Genomic DNA, 13363 nt, shown 5'->3' with positions numbered 1-13363 from the left:
GATGATGAACTGCCAGGTTGGTGTGTGTGTGTGTGTGTGTGTGTGTGTGTGTGTGTGTGTGTGCGTGTGTGTGTGTGTGTGTGTCACCTGTCCGTCAGCGCTGAAGGCAAGGCAGGCGGATGCCGTGTGTGTGTCCGTCACGCAGCAGCGACACCGTCTGGGTGGTGGCGCTGTCCCACACACACACATACGGTTCCTTCCCCACCTGGCCGGTGGCCACCAGGGAGCGCTCCGGGTGCAGCGCCAGGCCTGCAGGGGGCGGGGCAGGGGGCGGGGCAGGGGGGCGGGGCCACACACAGGTCACAAGTTCACACAGGAAATCAGATCAGGATCGTTTCACAATAAAAAGTGGCATTAGCGGTAGCCAGTAGCCGTGGCATTAGCGGTAGCCGTGGCATAGCGGTAGCCGTGGCGGTGACGGCGGCAGTAGCCACAGAGGGCTAAAGCTAATGCTAATGCTATGAACTGCAGGCTCATCAGCATCAACACAGACTAAACCAACCAGCAGGCCTTCAGTGTGTTCAGGCATCCGTCACTCCACCGCTGAGGCCCCGCCCCCCCCCCGCCCCCCCCCCCCCCCCCCCCGCCCTCCCTCCCAATTCTCTTGGTTAGTTTTACTCAGTCAAGCATAAATAACATTAAAACTGCACCACCAGCATAATGATGACTTTGAGTTTGGTGTGTGTGTGTGTGTGGTGTGTGTGTGTGTGTGTGTGTGTGTGTGTGTGTGTGTGTGTGTGTTGTGTATTGCCTCGCGGCGACAAACAGGAAGTGGGACAAGAGAGGAAGAGAAAGAAGCAGAGGAAAGATGTGCGTTAGTGGATGAACACACACGATAAAAACGATGATGTCATGACCCCGCCTCTCGACCTATAGCCCCGCCCCCTCCCATGTGACGTCACTGAACAACACCAACATGGCGGCCCTCCTGCTCCAGGTGGCGCCGCTGAGCCGCTGCAGCTTCAATAAAGCTGGACGAGTTCAGTTCCAGCTCGTCTTTCTGCGCCACAGCGCCGCCTGCAGGCCTGGCATGACGGAGAGCCTGGGTGGGGGGCGGAGCCTAATGAGTGACGGGGGAGGTCTTGGCCTCACCTGATGATGTCATCGTCGTGGCCCAGGTAGAAGCGCTGGCGGTGCTCCCGGGTTGTTGAACACCACCCCGACTCCGCCCACAAAGTACAGCAGCTCCTTGGCGGAGGTGTAGAACAGGTTGTTCCCTGCACTGGTAACCACGGTAACCGTAGACCCAGTCCAGCCGGAGCCGGCAGCCCGGCGCCCTGCGCTCCGCCATGCTGCCTCATCCACGCTGCTCCTGCCACCTCCTGCTGGAGACTCCTGCTGGAGCCTCCTCCTAGTACCTCCTGCTGGTACCCTCCTGCTGGAGCCTCCTCCAAGAGCCTCCTGCTGGGAGCCTCCCTCCTGGCACCTCCTGCTGGTGCCTTCCTGCTGGAGCCTCCTACTGGAGCCTCTCTCCTAGTACCTCCTGCCACCTCTCTGCTGGAGCCTCCTCCAAGAGCCTCCTGCTGGAGCCTCCTCCTGGCACCTCCTGCTGGTGCCTCCTGCTGGAGCCTCCTACTGGAGCCTCCTCCTAGTACCTCCTGCCACCTCCTGCTGGAGCCTCCTCCAAGAGCCTCCTGCTGGAGCCTCCTCCTGGCACCTCCTGCTGGAGCCTCCTACTGGAGCCTCCTCCTAGTACCTCTCCTGCCACCTCCTGCTGGAGCCTCCTCCTGGTACCTTCCTGATGGATCCTCCTGCTGGAGACTCCTGCCACCTCCTGCTGGAGCCTCCTCTGAGAGCCTCCTTCCTGCACCTCCTGCTGGTTGATAAAAGTGAGATTATATGCAGTTGCTGGTTGTTCTACAGTATTTGGGGTAATAATAATAATAATAATAACAATAATAATAATAATAATAATAATAATAACAATAATAATAATAATAATAATAATAATAATAACAATAATAATAATAATAATAATAATAATAATAATAACAATAATAATAATAATAATAATAATAATAATAACAATAATAATAATAATAATAATGGGGAAGGTGTGTGAAGCCTCAGAAGTTGTTCTGAATCATTTCACATCTTAAATGTTTCATTCATCAGATTTTAAATCAATAAAAAATCGATAATCCCGTCAGATTGAAGATTTTTCTTCATTTCAGATTTTGGACAGTTTAAATCATCTTTGTCCATCTGGTGCCTCGGAACTGTTCCAGAAGTAATCTATTACATATCCTGCTCGTGGGGGAGTAAACGTGACGGCAAAACTGAGAGTTGTGATGTTTTGAATTAATTAATCCAGCGGAGAAATAATCTGCAGGTGATTTTCTGAAGCAGGTTTTCCTCTAAGTTCTCCTCAACAGAACGTCAAACCGGAAACTTCTCCTCATTTCCTCCAAATCAAACAACAACAACAACAACAACAACTCCTGCGGGATTTCACTCGTGGAAAACGTAATCCCACATCACGATAATCCGGACTGGTTCTCCCCCCCGCGGTCCCGCGCGGCGCGTGAGCGGCAGGAGCGGCAGGAAGCGAATGGTAGCGACAGGAGCGGCAGGAGCGGCAGGAGCGGCAGGAGCGGCGGGAGCGGCGGGAGCGGTAGGAGGAATGGTAGCGAACGGAGCGGCAGGAGCGGCAGGAGCGAATGGTAGCGATAGGAGCGGCAGGAGCGGCAGGAGCGGCAGGAGCGAATAGGAGCGGCAGGAGCGAATAGGAGCGGCAGGAGCGAATAGGAGCGGCAGGAGCGGCTCATTCATAAAAGAAATCCCAGAAATCCCAGTCTTCCCACCGGGAGGAGCGGAACAAAGGTTTAATCCCGCAGATTAGGTCCGCAGGAGGAGAGGTGGCGGCGGCGGCGCGCAGCGCGGCCCCGCAGCACGAGACGCTTCAGACGCGCAGAGACGCTCCAGACGTCCGCGAGCTGATGATGCTGCTGCTCCTCCACACGTTCATGACTGACACACTGACACACGTCAAGACACCCGCTCTGGCACGCGTCTGCAGGAACTTCCGGTCCCGGTCTGCAAAATAAAAGTCGACCCAAAACACCCCCCCCCCAAAAAAAAAGAAACCAAAACAAATACAGACGTATTAAACCCTCAATAGAGAAAGAAAAAAGAATGAAGAGAGAAAAAAACAGAAATCCAAGTTAAAATTTTTTTGAAATAATGAATTTAATAACTGATTTTAAGGAGAAAGCAGAAATCAAAACCTTTATCTAGTTCGTGTTTATTGAATTAATCTCTCTTTTGAAATATTAGTGGTACTATTTTAATTATTAATATTAATTTATCCATTTATCATTCCTGTTCTGGTGAATTTAACTATATTTTGTATTTCTTTCTACTCGCTGTCTGATGGTGGGGGGGGGGGGGTTGTTTCTGTGTGTTGTATCTTCTCTCTGCATACAAACAATAAAATGTGTTCAGACAATAAAAACCCAAAATAACATTAAAAGAAAATCTTAAAATAAAACCATCTCACACACAATCTTTTATTTAGCATTCGAAACAACCACAGACTCCCCGAGACCTTCAACACTTTTACCATTAAAGTTAAAAAAAAGCTCCAAAATGTTCCATTTGAATGGAAGTTTTATTTATTTTGAAAGGACAAACCACTCACTTCCGGTCAGCGTGCTGCTTGTTGCGGTCTCGGGCTCCTCTGGTTCTCACGGCGGCTCGCAAAGCATCATGGGAGGTGGAGTTGATTGAAAAAGAGGGATTGAAGCGAGGCGGAGGGAGCGACGCTTCACAAACTACTGATCCCAGCATGCACCGCGGCGAGGCGCTGTCCGCCGCCTGCCGCCGGAGGGAGGGAGCAAACAAACAAACAAACAAACAAATAAACATACAAATAAACATACAGGCAGAACAACAGACGGGCGAACAAACAGATGACGGAGAGTTTCACTGTGGAAACACTGAAATCATAAACAAACATTTTCTAACAGGAAATAAACCAGAACCAATCAGAATCAAGCAGATAAAATCGTCAATAATTGGAGCCAAAACTTCTAGAATATAATAAAGAAATGCCACAAATATAAAGAATGATTTGATATGAATTGATAAACGACGGGACAGTTCTGTTGAAGACACAAACTGAAAATGAAGTTAAAGGCAGCAGATTTAACAATTTCACCAGATTCACCCAGAATTAATTCAACTTGAACAAAAAGTGTTTTTTCAATGGAAGATTATTCCTCTAATTAAAATCAAGGAAAATAAACGTTCATATATCATAGAAAAACTGAAATATCATCAAATAAAAGTAGAGATTTTGAGAAATGGACTAAATTCAAATGAACGTGCAGATAAAAGTGGAGAAACTATGCGGTGGAACATTCTAGATCAAAGCAGCTTCTGGTGCTTTAGATCAAAGTGTTTAGTTCATTAAAAGGAGGTGTGACAGACCAGAGTCATCGTGGACAGGAAGTGACGTCAGTGATGAGAAGATGAGGTTTAGCTCCTCTGACATCATGACTTGTGGAGCCACGGAGTAAATAATGAGGGTCAAACTGCTTCTCAATCACTGGAAACAACGGAACCTGTGATTTTAACAAAATATTCTTTCTTCATGACAGAATTTGCTTTTTCAATCAAACGAGTTGAAAAAAGGTTGGATGTCTTTTATTTTAATCCTTTTTTTTTCTGTTTTGCGGCAAAATATTAAGACGAAGTTTGTTCATGAATTAAATTGTTCAAAATCCACACCTGGGATAAGAAATAATAACATTCCATGATGCTTCAAACAACATAACTTTAGACTTTATTTGGTCATTTTTTGTTTCATTTAAACTATAAATTAAAGGAAAAAACACACATTGCAGTAGAAAAGCTCACAGACGGCCTGAAGGGGGCAGCAACGCAATGTGCCATTGTTTAATCTCCCGTATTGATAATGTACTGCATATATGCCTTAATTTTCTTTTTAGTTATATATATATATATATATGAATATAAATGTTATTCAGTTTGTCCTCATTGGACTTCACTGTCTCAGGTTTGTCAAAAACAAATGAACTTTTCGAAACAACAAACTTCCACTTTGTTCTTTCCACCATCGTCCACATCCCCAGTCAGTGTGTGTGTGTGTGTGTGTGTGTGTGTGTGTGTGTGTGTGTGTGTTGAGGGACCAGGCACACGAGGGTGAATCGTTTTTAAAAGCGTTTTAATGTCTTTCTGCAGGTTTGTAACAGAGATGGGGGCAGAAGTCTACATGTGCAGTCCAACTAGCAGTGACCCCCCCCCCCTACCCCCCCCGCCCCCCCCGGACCACGTCACACTACAAAGCCCCGCCCACCCACCCACCCACCCCCATCGTGGCATTATCGATTGTGCAGTATGAAGAAATATCTGGTTACTATGGTTACAGTGACGGGGGGATGAACACGATATCGATCAGAGGAAGAAGAAGCACAAAGGAAAGAAACCGAAGAGGAAAGATTTCACAGAGGAAAACACCCGGGGTGTGGAAACCCAACGCACCCTCCCCACAAGGTGTGGAAACCCAACGCACCCTCCCCACAAGGTGTGGAAACCCAACGCACCCTTTCTGAGGCTGCGGCTCTTTGATGTTTCTCTGCATGTTCTTTGTGTTTTCCAGCCGGAGGCGAGTTCGGCTGTGAAAAATGTCCCGAAGAGTAAAAAAACAACAAAACAACAAAAAGAGGTGAAGAGAAGCTGAAGCCAGAAAAGCAAAGCCGCCGTTTTCCTGCAACACGTCCAGTGAAGCTCCGGTGAGGAACTGACTCGTCCTGGAGTCACGTCTGCTGTTTTTATACTTTTTAAAGTTATTTCTGGGGAACATGACTCGACTCTGAGACTCTGAGACTCTGAGGGTCTGAGACTCTGAGGGTCTGAGACTCTGAGGGTCTGAGACTCTGAGGGTCTGAGACTCTGACAGTCTGAGAGTCTGGGACTCTGAGAGTCTGAGACTCTGACGGTCTGAGACTCTGACAGTCTGAGAGTCTGGGACTCTGAGAGTCTGAGACTCTGACGGTCTGAGACGCTCAGACTCTGGGACTCTGAGAGTCTGAGACGCTGAGGCTCTGAGGGTCTGAGACTCTCAGACTCTGAGACTCTGAGGGTCTGAGACTCTGACAGTCTGAGACTCTCAGACTCTGAGAGTCTGAGACTCTGAGGGTCTGAGACTCTGACGGTCTGAGACTCTCAGACTCTGAGACTCTGAGGGTCTGAGACTCTGACAGTCTGAGACTCTCAGACTCTGGGACTCTGAGAGTCTGAGACTCTGGGACTCAGAGTCTGAGACTGGAGGTTCAGAACACAAACAGAGAAACTACCTCAACATGGATTCATTCTTCATTTAAAGGTGAAATTAAACAAGTTTAATCTGTAACACTTTGTTATACACAACTTCTACATACAGTTGAAGCACCGCAGGGTAACGCTCCCCCCCCAATACCCCCTCCTGCCCCCTCCTACCCCCTCCTACCCCCTCCTGCCCCCTCCTGCCCCCCCAATACCCCCTCCTGCCCCCTCGGGGGTTATTGCAGACCGACTGGAGACGAGGAACCCGGGGAGGATTACCCGCTGAGAGCTGGACCCCCCCCCAGCCAGTAGAGACACAGGGGCAATAGGAGGGGGGGGGGGGGGGGGTTGGGTGGGGGGCAATAAGAGGTGGCAGGGGTCGAAGCAGGACACAGGAAGTAGAAAAGACAGAAGAGGCTTCTGGGAACTCCTCTCCCACTGGAACTTCTGCTGACTCATCATTAAGTCCTCTGTTTACTCTTTAACAGTTTATAGACCATTCATTAAGTACTTCTTAAAACTTCATTAACCCTTTAGAGACTACTTATCAAGTATTTATTAAAACTCCATTAACCCTTTATAGACTACTTCTTAAGTACTTATTAAAACTTCATTAACCCTTTATAGACTACTTATCAAGTACTTATTAAAACTTCATTAACCCTCTTATAGACTACTTATCAAGTACTTATTAAAACTTCATTAACCCTTTATAGACTACTTATTAAGTTACTTTATTAAAACTTCATTAACCCTTTATAGACTACTTATTAAGTACTTATTAAAACTTCATTAACCCTTTATAGACTACTTATTAAGTACTTATTAAAACTTCATTGACGTCACTCAGTCCCTGTTAACCCATTCGTTAACATCCTCATTACCTTCGTTAAGGAAACTTTGCAGTCCTTAATTAAAACTTAACTGAATCTGCCTTCTTTCACCCTTTAACCCTTCGTTATCCTTCATCTAGAGGTCGTTAACCCTTCGTTAACCCTTCGTTAACCCTTCGTTAACCCTTCGTTAACCCTTCGTCTTCCTCTTCGACGGAGGATCAGGATCAGGAGTCGCTCTGAAGCCGGACCAGACGGGTGTTTTAGGCACAGAGTGGAGAGTTTTGGCTCGGAGCTCAGCATTGCTTAGAGAGGAGGAGGAGGAGGAGGAGGAGGAGGAGAGGAGAGGAGAGGAGGAGGAGGACGAGGAGAGGAGAGGAGGAGGAGAAGAGGAGGAGCATCTATTTCTTCTTGCTGAACAGACTGAAGCGTTTCTCCTTGTCTTTCTCCCGTTTCCCCGGGCTGGACTCGGCGGTCGCCGTGGCGACGGAGGCCGGCAGCGTCTGGGGCGCGAGCGGCGCGGCGGCGGGCGGCGGAGCCGGCGTGCTGTGACCGCTGGGCGTCACCTCCAACTTCTCCCCCCGACACCCGCCGCTGAGATGGTGGAGATCCATGTGTTCATCTCCTCCTGCAGGAGCAGGGAGGAAGAGGAGGAGCAGGGAGGAGGAGAAGGAGGAAGAGGAGGAGCAGGGAGGAGGAGAAGGAGGAAGAGGAGGGAGGAAGAGGAGGAGCAGGGGTTGGGGAATTATTTAATCCAGAATGTAGATTCCTTTATCTTTAAAAACCACAATGAAAATAATAAATAAAAAAACTATAAAAATCCACTTTAACTATTAAAAATGATCAATAAAGTTTCCATTACTGATCAATACAATCGAATAACAGTGAATCACATTAAATTCCAATAATCATCAATGATTGTTTACGTACGTCGTCTTTGGCCTGGAACAGGAACTCGTTTCCATCAGTGATCCTGTGGAGAACAGAGGTCAGAGGTCAGAGGTCAGTGTGTGTGTGTGTGTGTGTGTGTGTGTGTGTGTGTGTGTGTGTCTCACTTGAGCTTGAAGACGTGCTTCTTCTTCTTGTAGTCCAGGGCCACCTCGCTCACCGGCGCCCGCTGAGGCTGACGGGGAATCTCTCCGTGGTACGGTACGCCCTGCACCGCCAGCCGCTGCTCCTTGTAGAACCCCAGCTCCTGCTGGTTGATCACACAGAACACGTGGTGCCACGACCTGCAGGACGGGGAGCGTCAACAACAACAACAACAACAACAACAACGACATCAGCATATATACGTCAATGATAATAAACGGCTCCAGATTGTTTCTTTATTTCTTGTTTCTCATTATTGCCCTACTGCTGGAGGCCGTCTTGTTATTGCCCCTACCTGCTGGAGGCCTTCTTGTTATTGCCCCTACTGCTGGAGGCCTTCTTGTTATTGCCCCTACCTGCTGGAGGCCTTCTTGTTATTGCCCTACTGCTGGAGGCCTTCTTGTTATTGCCCCTACCTGCTGGAGGCCTTCTTGTTATTGCCCCTACCTGCTGGAGGCCTTCTTGTTATTGCCCCTACCTGCTGGAGGCCTTCTTGTTATTGCCCCTACCTGCTGGAGGCCTTCTTGTTATTGCCCCCACTGCTGGAGGCCTTCTTGTTATTGCCCCTACCTGCTGGAGGCCTTCTCGTTATTGCCCTACTACTGGAGGCCTTCTTGTTATTGCCCCTACCTGCTGGAGGCCTTCTTGTTATTGCCCCTACCTGCTGGAGGCCGTCTTGTTATTGCCCCTACCTGCTGGAGGCCTTCTTGTTATTGCCCCTACCTGCTGGAGGCCGTCTTGTTATTGCCCCTACCTGCTGGAGGCCTTCTTGTTATTGCCCTACTGCTGAAGGCCTTCTCATTATTGCCCTACTACTGGAGGCCTTCTTGTTATTGCCCTACTGCTGAAGGCCTTCTCATTATTGCCCTACTACTGGAGGCCTTCTTGTTATTGCCCCTACCTGCTGGAGGCCTTCTTGTTATTGCCCCTACTGCTGGAGGCCTTCTTGTTATTGCCCCTACCTGCTGGAGGCCTTCTTGTTATTGCCCTACTGCTGGAGGCCTTCTTGTTATTGCCCCTACCTGCTGGAGGCCTTCTTGTTATTGCCCCTACCTGCTGGAGGCCTTCTTGTTATTGCCCCTACCTGCTGGAGGCCTTCTTGTTATTGCCCTACTGCTGGAGGCCTTCTTGTTATTGCCCCTACCTGCTGGAGGCCTTCTTGTTATTGCCCCCACTGCTGGAGGCCTTCTTGTTATTGCCCCTACCTGCTGGAGGCCTTCTTGTTATTGCCCCTACCTGCTGGAGGCCGTCTTGTTATTGCCCCTACCTGCTGGAGGCCTTCTTGTTATTGCCCTACTGCTGGAGGCCTTCTCGTTATTGCCCTACTACTGGAGGCCTTCTTGTTATTGCCCCTACCTGCTGGAGGCCTTCTTGTTGTTGCCCCTACCTGCTGGAGGCTTTCTCGTTATTGCCCCCACTGCTGGAGGCCTTCTTGTTATTGCCCCTACCTGCTGGAGGCCTTCTTGTTATTGCCCTACTGCTGGAGGCCTTCTTGTTATTGCCCCTACCTGCTGGAGGCCTTCTTGTTATTGCCCCCACTGCTGGAGGCCTTCTTGTTATTGCCCCTACCTGCTGGAGGCCTTGTTGTTATTGCCCTACTGCTGGAGGCCTTCTTGTTATTGCCCCTACCTGCTGGAGGCCTTCTTGTTATTGCCCCTACCTGCTGGAGGCCTTCTTGTTATTGCCCCTACCTGCTGGAGGCCTTCTTGTTATTGCCCCTACCTGCTGGAGGCCTTCTTGTTATTGCCCCTACCTGCTGGAGGCCTTCTTGTTATTGCCCCTACCTGCTGGAGGCCTTCTTGTTATTGCCCCTACCTGCTAGAGGCCTTCTTGTTATTGCCCCTACCTGCTAGAGGCCGTCTTGTTATTGCCCCTACCTGCTGGAGGCCTTCTTGTTATTGCCCCTACCTGCTGGAGGCCTTCTTGTTATGCCCCTCCCACTCGTGCTTGCGGTGCAGGAAGCCCTCCAGCTGTGACGTCGGGGCGTCCGGCTGCGTTTTGGCCGGAAGAGTCGCTGCCTGGCTGGGTTTGCCCCTGCGGGCTGCCCCGGGAGACCCCGATGGGCTGGGCTCCGATACCCCGTTCACCACATCGCCCCCCTCCACGTTCTCCTGGGGGGGGGGGGGAGGAGGATCAGCATCATGACTTCAGTTCAACTATTTATCTTTCACACAAATGTAGATTAAAGCTAAACTAAAGCAGATGAAAGTAAAACTAAAGCAGATGAAAGTAAAACTAAAGCAGATTAAAGTAAAACTAAAGCAGATTAAAGTAAACTAAAGCAGATGAAAGTAAAACTAAAGCAGATTAAAGTAAAACTAAAGCAGATTAAAGTAAACTAAAGCAGATGAAAGTAAAACTAAAGCAGATGAAAGTAAAACTAAAGCAGATGAAAGTAAAACTAAAGCAGATTAAAGTAAACTAAAGCAGATGAAAGTAAAACTAAAGCAGATGAAAGTAAAACTAAAGCAGATTAAAGTGAAACTAAAGCAGATTAAAGTGAAACTAAAGCAGATGAAAGTGAAACTAAAGGAGATGAAAGTAAAACTAAAGCAGATTAAAGTAAACTAAAGCAGATAAAAGTACAACTAAAGCAGATGAAAGTAAAACTAAAGCAGATTAAAGTAAACTAAAGCAGATTAAAGTGAAACTAAAGCAGATTAAAATAAACAAAGTTCCACTCGGCAGGTGAGAAAACAACCAAACATCAGTGAGAGTCAGTGCAACTAGAACCACACAACACATTCCCTGGACAGCAGAACCACGTTCTCTCCCATGCAGAACCACTGCAACACTGCTGAACATTTGGGTGTTGGGGGGGAAGGGGGGTAGTAGAACCAGGATCAGCCAGCAAAACACCATAAATACATAGAATTTCAAACAATCATTGATAGAGTTGTTTGGAGGTGATTGCTGGTGTCAGTATTGGGGGGGGGGGGTCCAAACAGATTTTAATATTTCACTCCACCCGGATGCTGATTACCGTCTCTGAGCTCCAAGGCCCTGGTCAGACCTGGACCTGGTCTTGTCCTGCTGGACTTGTCCTGGGAGCTTCTACTCAAACTGCTGGAGGTCCAGCAGAGCTTCAACACCTTACCCTCTGGTAACTAAGAGCTTTAACTATTTTAACCTGTTTGAGCTTTAACTAAGACCTTTATCCTGTTAAGAGCTTTAACCAAGAGCTTTAACTACTTTAACCTGTTAGAGCTTTAACTAAGACCTTTAGCCTGTTAGCGCTTTAACTACTTTAACCTGTTAGAGCTTTAACTACTTTCACCATGATCAGAGTTTTACCTCAGAGCTTCAAACACGTCTTCCTCTGTTAGTTTTAATCAGTCTAACCAGGGTCAGAGCTTTAATGGCTCACAGAGTGTTTACTAAACAACCTGAACTAGTTTCATCACTATCAGAGCTTTAACTCAGAGCTTTAATCAGTTTAACCATCAAGCCTTGAGGAGCTCGATAAACTCCAGGTCACCAGTCCGAGGAGATGCTGGTCCAGATTCAAACCTGCTTCTACTGAAACGGACTGAAGAACTGTGAGTCCAGCAGAGCTGGACGACAACAGAGGTTTAACTGAAAGCTCACTGACGACCGCTCACATTAGAGCTTTCACTAAAAGCTCGTTATCGGACACTGAGGCACCGTTTAATTATCGCAGCGAATCACGAGACACCAGTTCAATCAATACATGAACTCTAATAAGACTTGAACTCTGCCTGAAGTCCTTCTTACAGATTTAACTGTTAGAGCTTTAACTAAGAACTTTAACTGTTAGAGCTTTAACTGTTAGAGCTATAACTAACAACTTTAACTGTTAAAGCTCTAACTGTCAGAGCTTTAACTGTTGGAGCTTTAACTGTTAGAGCTTTAACAAATAACTTTAACTGTTAGAGCTTTAACTGTTAGAGCTTTAACTATTAGAGCTTTAACTGTTAGAGCTTTAACTAAGAACTTTAACTGCTAGAGCTTTAACTATTAGAGCTTTAACTGAACGCTGGATATGAATCTTAAACATATTTGTGAGATACTAATGCTTGTTCACAAATAAGCTTAAAACTTATCTTGACACATTTCAGAATAAAATGAACTCTGAGTCAGTTCAAGATGAAAATGTTTTTTGTTTTTTATGGCTTCATTTGTCCCGTTTCATTCATTAGAATACGTGGTGATGCTGATGACGCCATGATTTACATGAGAGGTTCAATATAAAGTTTATGAAACAGGTCAGAAATCGTTGTTGTTTGTGTCGTTTGACTCCAGCGTGGCTGAACTGGACCTTTTCTAACGAAGAACAAAGTCACTGCTTCAAAAACTGAAAGATAAAAGACGTTTCAGGATCAAAACTCATGAAAAGACAAAAAAAAAGAAAAAATCCAACTGAGGAAGTGAAATGATGATGATGATGATGATGATGAAGGCGAAGGCGGCATGCAACAACACAAGAGACACAAACCAGGGGTGAGAGGGTGAGTCTGAACCGGTTTATTCTCATGTGTTAGTAAAAAAACACAAACAAATAACAAACGGGGGGGAAACAAATATAAACATAAAGAACAACAACAACAACAACAACACAGCTCCATGAGACATGCAACACAAACCAGGAGGAGGAAAGACAATGGCATGAACACACACACACACACACACACACACACACACACACACACACACACACACACACACACACACACACACACACACACACACACACACACACACACACACACACACACAGATGTAATGTGATCTCTCTCCACCAGAGGGAGTCATTGCACGTTATTGACTTATATTTTAAATGTGTGTTAATTTCATGGCGTCTGGATCAACCAATGAAAACACTGGGATGTGATGACATCACATGGAAGTTTATCACAATGCATGATGGGAAAACAGGATGATGGTGAAAAATGAAACAGGAAGTAAATGTTTCTCTGCTGCTGCAGAGCTCAAACATGGTTTCATTCATTTTTACTAAATTTGCAGGAGTTTTTTCTTTTTTTTTTTACATTTTGTCGTTTTTAAAAACCACATCAGTCTTTGCACCGAGTTACAGAGAAAGTTTCACAATTAAACTCCTGAAGCCTGAAGATTTTCACTTTAAGACCTACAACAATAAGACGTCTTTGTAAATTAATCACTTTAATAAA

General features: G+C 46.8%; 2 protein-coding genes across 2 annotated transcripts in view; both read right to left on the bottom strand.

Moving 5' to 3' along the window:
- Positions 1-116, bottom strand: part of LOC308148712 (echinoderm microtubule-associated protein-like 6) — a 29274-nt gene extending 29158 nt beyond the window's left edge. Inside the window, exon 1 of the mRNA XM_080522219.1 lies at positions 88-116. The gene's annotated coding sequence lies outside the window, so the exon portion shown is untranslated. The remainder of the gene's footprint in view (positions 1-87) is intronic.
- Positions 117-6497: 6381 nt separating this feature from the next.
- The window catches only part of LOC308148713 (spectrin beta chain, non-erythrocytic 1-like), a gene marked incomplete at its 5' end in the record, with an annotated part of 26652 nt that continues 19786 nt past the window's right edge, over positions 6498-13363 (bottom strand). Inside the window, 5 exon segments of the mRNA XM_080522220.1 lie at positions 6498-7702; positions 7705-7749; positions 8052-8094; positions 8177-8353; positions 10122-10324. Coding sequence (XP_080378346.1) covers positions 7523-7702; positions 7705-7749; positions 8052-8094; positions 8177-8353; positions 10122-10324 — 648 coding nt within the window. The 3' untranslated portion in view covers positions 6498-7522.

Source organism: Blennius ocellaris, assembly GCF_963422515.1.
Source record: "Blennius ocellaris genome assembly, contig: SCAFFOLD_115, whole genome shotgun sequence".
Classification (NCBI taxonomy): Eukaryota; Metazoa; Chordata; class Actinopteri; order Blenniiformes; family Blenniidae; genus Blennius; species Blennius ocellaris.
Note: the sequence above shows the minus strand (reverse complement) of the source record. Positions and strands in the feature narration are given on the sequence as shown.